At 40.7% G+C, this 6879-nt stretch overlaps 1 protein-coding gene across 1 annotated transcript; it reads right to left on the bottom strand.

The window, feature by feature from the left end:
- Nucleotides 1-494: 494 nt before the first annotated feature.
- LOC144228548 (olfactory receptor 10D3-like) lies at nucleotides 495-1472 on the bottom strand. The gene is given in 3 exon segments (XM_077760397.1): nucleotides 495-898; nucleotides 901-1003; nucleotides 1005-1472. Coding segments are annotated over 3 exon segments (975 nt in total).
- Between the last annotated feature and the right edge of the window lie 5407 nt (nucleotides 1473-6879).

The raw sequence follows: 6879 nt of genomic DNA, 5'->3' as shown, positions 1-6879 counted from the left end.
GGAGAAGAAAACATCTTTTTCAATAAATTCTAAGTTATTCCCCTTTTATACAGCTGAGAAGGAAAGAGAAAACATTTCATCTGTTAAGATTGAAGGAGAGAAGATGCTATCATGCTCTCTCAATCAGTTACTTAAAATCCCATTCTTCTGTTTATTGTCTTTCCTCATAAGCTTTGTCTGACACATCGTTTAGAGGGACATGAACTGGGAAATGTGGACAAAATGCTGCAGTGCCAAAAACCAACTGTCTTCTTTTTAGTGGCAGGAGGTTCCTCACAGAAGAAAGTCAAAACCACAGCAACACAGACTGGGGAGAGGGGACTTAGGTAATACAAGAAAATAAAATAGAAAAAACGATGCAGTATTGTGATAGAGTAAGCCATGCCATTCAGCGTGTGCTGAAATTCCAGCAATCCATGTGAGGATTCCAGAAGGGTATTTTGCATGTTGGGCCAGGAAGAATTCCATGTCGCCAACCCATCCATCAACTCTTACTACCTCTCAGGAACGTGGTTTGTCCTGTGCAAAAAAAAATTTAGGGCTGTTTTAACTTCCTTATTCCTCAAGGTATAGATTAAAGGATTCAGCATTGGTCCAACCAGATTCATCAGAATTTGAACCACAGTTCCCAGCATGGGGTTCAGAGTGGGCTGCAGATAGACTGTGATGATGGGCCCATAGACACAAAGCATGGCGATGAGGTGGGCACTGCAAGTGGAAAAGGCCCGGAGGTGGCCCTCAGTTGAAAGAATACGCAAGATGGAGATGGTGATGGGAGTGTGGAATAGAAGGATTAGGAGACAGCAGAGGAGTGATACCAGGCCAACGTTGGTGAAATTCACCCTCTGGGCTGAAGATGTATCAGCACAGGCCAACGGCAAGAGTGCTGGAATATCAAAAAGAACTGATCCACTTCATTGGGACCGCAGTATGGCAAAGTGAAGGTGAGAAAAGTCAAGATGCTGGAATAGATACACCCTAACAGCCATGTGCCCACAACCAGGGCCCCCACAGATTCTAGGGTTCATGATGGCTGTGTACCGCAGAGGGTAACAGATAGCAGCAAAGCGGTCATAGGCCATCACGGTATACAAGAAGCATTCAGTGCTGCCAAGGAAATGGAAGAAGAGCTGCAAGACACAGTTCTTATAGGAAATGAGGGGGCTCAGTCCCATGAGGTACAGCAGCATTTTGGGACAGGTCACAGAAGAGAAACTCATGTCAAACACAGACAAGTTCCCCAGGAAAAAATACATGGGCGTGTGAAGGCGAGTGGAAGAAAGAACAGCCATGAGGACAGACACATTTCCCAGCAGGGTGCAGGCATAGAAGGCCAAGAACAGGACAAAAAGTATAGTCTCCAGCCCTTCTGTGTGTGGAATTCGCAACTGGATGAATTCAGTCATCATCGAGCAATTCTTCTCCATGAGAGACAGTCCTAGAGGAGTTTTCATAAAGGAAGCAGAGGACATGATGTCAGTGGCTTGATGTCAGTGAACACACTGGGGAAATGAAATGCATCATTGAGATGATAACATTTTGGTTCAAAATTAAGGGAAAATTGCTTTTGATCCAGAGTACAGGGCATTTTAACTAGAATATAGTTCCCATAGAAAAGTTAATAATTTTTGTACCAAAAATTTTTGTTATGCTGATTCTAAATGCAAACATTCCTTATTAAAACAATATATTTTTTAAAAAGCATCTTAGAGGTGCCTGGATGGCTCAGTTGGTTAAGCATCCAACTTTGGCTCAGGTCATGATCTCACGGTTTACAGGTTCAAGCTCTGTGTTGGACTCTGTGTGGACAGCGTGGAGCCTAGAGCCTGCTTCAGATTCTGTGTATTCCTCTCTCTGCCCCTCTCCCGCTTGTGCTCTCTCTCTCTCTCTCTCTCTCTCTCTCTCCAAAATAAATAAAGATTTTTCAAAAAGCATCTTAGAGCAAAGACTTTCAAAGGGAAGGACAGGGCCCACACAAACATGTGTTCCTTCAGAGAAGAGGGATATAAGAAGCCAAAGAATTAGCCAGGGGCATTTCCTATCTTGAGATATAAACTACAGCTTGGGAATCACTATATTTGTTGACCACTACTATGGACCACCATTATGGAGTCTCTGTTTTTTTGAGAGCCATAAGGGTTGAACAATCACGATTTTACAGTTGGAAATGTTTACACAACATGATCTCAGTTCATTGAACCCTCACCTTAAGTTTTTGACATAAATCTATAGAAAAGAAAACATCTAACCATAAAAGCCTCTTCTAAATTGAGGTTCTTGGAAATGGCAGAACTAGGGATCTAAATGTTTTTTTCTCCTGACATCATCAGTCTTCCCACCAGATGCATCTGTGGTAGACTGTGGCATCACTGGCCTCGTCAAATTTTGTCCTAGTGTTATTCATGGTTTTCCTATTGATGTCATCAGCCTCTGAAAATGTTCTTGCTCCTCCATAGTAAGCAATGGAAAGCCAACCTGTCTCCACCACCCGCAGCACCACCACCACCACCTACGCACTAAGATATAAAGTCTAGGGGAGTAAAGACTTCTTGATGTGCACTGCTATATCGTCAGTGTAGAAAACCATGCCTGGCACAGAGTAGGTTAATAAATGCTTGATGAGTGAAGCAGTGAACTGACTCACTCAGTGATTGGTGAACTTGGATAACGTTCAGTTATTTTGTCTTGTCTAAGGACTTATATGATACCATCAGATATTAATCTCCACCCAACCTTGTAAAGAAGCATGATCATACACTTGTTCCTACTTGGCCCTATTCTTCTGAATATTTAGAATTTCTCATGGCTTCTGTACCCAGGAAGAAGTTCTGCACTACACTCTAAAAAGTGACCAGATCCACAATAAAAAGCTACACATAATCTATACTACCTCCTCCAAAGTCCTGGATGTTTTGTCCAAAGGAGTCATACGTTACAGTGACTCCTCTGGACTGAAGGTGTCCAGGTGTAAGCGCATTTAGAATATCTAATCTTCTAATCATTTTGAATCAAGTCCAAATCTTTGGTTATAAAGGACAATAACAAGGATGGAGTTTTTGAGTTGGTGGGCCAACATGATGAGTTGAAAGACAAACCAAGTAAATAATGTCTTATTTCTGTGCTCAATAGTTCCATGTTCCTATTCATCCTGAACTCTGAGACCATTTGTAAAGCAAGTATTCCAAGTTATGCTCTCCCCTGGATATATGAGAAAGGAAAGAGAAGCAGAGGGAGGGAGGCAAACCATGACAGACTCTTGAATGCTGAGAACAAACTGAGGGCTGATGGGGGTGGGGAGGAGGGGAAAGGGGGTGATGGGCATGGAGGAGGGCACTTGTGGAGATGAGCACTGGGCGTTATATGGAAACCAACTTGACAATAAACTATTTAAAAATTTTTTTTTAAATTTTTAAGAAATCTAGTGGAATGAGCACTGAGTGTTATATGGAAACCAACTTGACAATAAACTATTTTAGAAAAGAAAAGTATCCAGAGAAGAATGCACATTGTCTTCAAAATAACAATAAAACTGATGCCTGATTTTCCAATACATGCTTTTTCTTTTTAATTATTTCTCAGTGTAGTTTTTCATTTGTGCATTTTCTGTATTGGATTCTCAAAGTTATGTATTAATATAAACTACCCAGATTGTTGGTTTTTATGGTTAAATTGTTACTTGTTATTATAATAAAGATATTAAACAAAAAAAAAAAAAAGAAAGAAAAGAGGAGCAGAAAGAACAAGATGAAGATAGCACTTATGTGACTCACAAGGAGGAAGTTTGATCATTTTACCATCTGTCTCTCCAAGACCTTCTGCCCAAATTTGCCTTTGATGTCACATGGTAAACCTGAGTCAGGGATCTCCTCCCATTATCTTCCCATATGGAAAGAAAAGCCTGTTCTTCTTAGTGAAACAAACTCAAGTTAAATGACATAAAGCTGAATGTACCTCTGTCTTCTGCAAAGATTTCTTCCAAGACACTAATAGCTATATTGTTTTCTCTTGCATGGAAATGTAAATACCCTTGGAGGCCCTTGGGATCCCATTCCTGAATGAATTCTGATTGAAGGAGGTTGTTGAGCAAAAGGAGTAATTAGAAGTAAATAAATAATCCAGTTGAAACAATATGCTGATGTTCCCCCTTGTAAGATTACTGTGACATGAACAAGATAGAATCCTATCTGTACTTTCTATTTTTGTGGTTGGGGCACCTGGGTGGCTCAGTTGATTAAGCGTCTGACTTCGGCTCAAGTCATGATCTCACGGTTCATGGGTTCCAGCCCCGTGTCGGGCTCTGTGCTGACAGCCAGCTCAGAGCCTGGAGCCTGTTTCAGATTCTGTATTTCCCTCTCTCTCTGACTGTCCCCTGCTCACACTGTCTCTCTCTCTGTCTCAGAAATAAATTTTTAAAAAAACATTAAAAATATCTATTTCTGTGGTTGACCTAAGGAAGTGAGAAGAAAGTGCTGGGGTACAGCTCAATCTTAGAAAAAATGTAGAGACCATTTTCCCATTTTCAAGATACAGTAGTAGAATGAGAAGTAACAACTATATATATACCTCAGGTTTTGAAATATCCAATTTCAAATACTTTCTCTTGAATTGTTCTCCTTAGTTCTTCTCCTACCTTTTAGGTATTTCTTTCTAACATTTTTATTTGGAAATATAATTTCCATGATCAGACTCCCCAAAAAGCAGCCTTGTCAATTGGCAAAGCTGACTTCCCTGAACTAGGACTTGTTCTCCACATGGTTTTTCTGGAAAGGTATTAGCATGTTAAACAACAAATATGTATTAAGAATTTTTACCACTGCGCAGAAGACATGTTTGCTGAATCTGGAATTTCTATTCGATGAAGTGTATCAAGAACCTTGCTACTTGAGATCAGATGCTTGAAACGTGAGAATTGTTCATCATTCATGTACAAGAGGTTTATGTTTTCAAAGAACTAAAAAAATTAAATTAAATTAAATTAAAAATAACATAAGCATAAATTGATGAAGTAGAGAAAGCAAAAGGAAAAGGGATCAACAATGCTAAAATCTGGCTCTCTGAAAAGACTAAGAGAAGAGATATACATCTGTAAAGATGACTACTGGAAAAGACAGAGAAGGCACATATAAAAGTTTATTTCCGGGGTGCCCGGGTGGTTCAGTGGGTTGAATGCTCAGCTTCAGCTCAGGTCATGATCTCACGGTTTGGGGTTTGAGCCTGCATCGGGCTCTGTGCTGAGAGCTCAGAGCCTGGAGCCTGCTTCAGGTTCTCTGTCTCTGTCTCTCTCTCTGTCCCTCACCTACTCATGCTGTGTCTCTCTCTCTCAAAAATAAATAAACTTTGGAAAAAGTTTATTTCCAATAAAGTTGAAAACTTTTATAAACTGGACAAAAACTTTACACAGACTTATTAACAGAGACTCAAAAGAGAAATAGAAAATATGAATAGTCATAGATTTTAGTTTCTATTGCTGCATAACCAATTATTCCAAAATGAGTGGCTTAAAATAACAGACATTTATTATCTCTCCTGGGTCAGGAATCCAAGTACAACTTAACTGGGGACCTCTGGCTCAGAGTCTCTTGAGAGGTTACATACTGTTGCCCGGACTAGTGTCCTTGAAAGCTTGACTAGGGAAGGATTTGATTCCAAGCTTATTCACATGGCTATTGTCAGACCCGAGACCTGTCCATAGGAACGGTCTTGCAACATAGCAGCTGCCTTCTCCCAAGGAGAAGTCAGTCCTAAAGATAGCAAAGTAGAGGAATTGCACCCAAGATTGAAGCCATAGTCTTTTATAACCTGATTTTGGAAGTGATATTCCATCACCTCTGCCCCATTGTACTCACAAAACCAAGTCTCTAAACCCACGGACCTGATTACTACACAACAGCATGAAGCCTAGAAGATGGGGGTCATTGGAGGCCATATTGGAGAAGCATTGTGGGACAGTAAGGGATGTTAAAATATTAAATAGATGATGCTGGGACAATTAATTGGACATTCAGATTTTTTTAAGTAAAAGGGAATTGAATTCTTACATCATCTCAAACAAAAGTCAGTTCCGGGTGGATTAAAGACTTAAAAGTGAAAATCAAAATGGTGTGAAGAGAATCTATTCAAAGCCCCTCCTCCACTTCCCAGCCACCACAGTTATAGACAAAACTCAGTTGTCTGCACTTGGCCTTAACTTAACTTTTTCTAGACCACAGTGCCCTACATTCCCTGAAAGTAGACCTCAACTACAAGACATAATCTTCTCTAGCCTAATNGGAAAAACCTGCCACTTCCTGCTATATATACATGGCCAAGAGTCAATGCCCTCCCCACACCCTGCCTCCCATGAGGGCAGAGCTGCAACCCTCTCACATCCTTCAAAACCCTTTAAAAGGCCCAGCCTGGGGGCACCTGGGTGGCTCAGTTGGTTAAGTGTCTGACTTTGGCTCAGGTCATGATCTCATAGTTCATGGGTTCTAGCCTCATAGTTCGTGGGTTCTAGCCTCACATCAGGCTCTGTGCTGACAGCTCAGAGCCTGGAGTCTGCTTTAGGGTCTGTGTCTCCTTCTCTCTCTGTTCCTCCCTTGTTCATTCTCTCTCTCTCTCTCTCTCAAAAATAAGTAAATATTTAAGAGATTAATAAAAAATAAAAATAAAAATAGAAGGCCCAGCCTGACAGAAACTGTGGGTGACATCTCTCTGGATGTCTGGCCCCTTTTCTCCCTGGAGAGTCGATAAACTCTGTCTTGCTCGTTTCTTCACTCTTAGTACAAGTCTTTGCCGCTCATCTCACCAGCCACCTTAACACTATGATACATTAAAGACATAAATTAAGAATAATATATGATTTCTAAACAAGGTACAGTCATCTCTGAAAGAGATTAT

This window comes from Crocuta crocuta, unplaced genomic scaffold (assembly GCF_008692635.1).
Source record: "Crocuta crocuta isolate KB4526 unplaced genomic scaffold, BGI_CrCroc_1.0 scaffold335, whole genome shotgun sequence".
NCBI lineage: Eukaryota > Metazoa > Chordata > Mammalia > Carnivora > Hyaenidae > Crocuta > Crocuta crocuta.
Note: the sequence above shows the minus strand (reverse complement) of the source record. Positions and strands in the feature narration are given on the sequence as shown.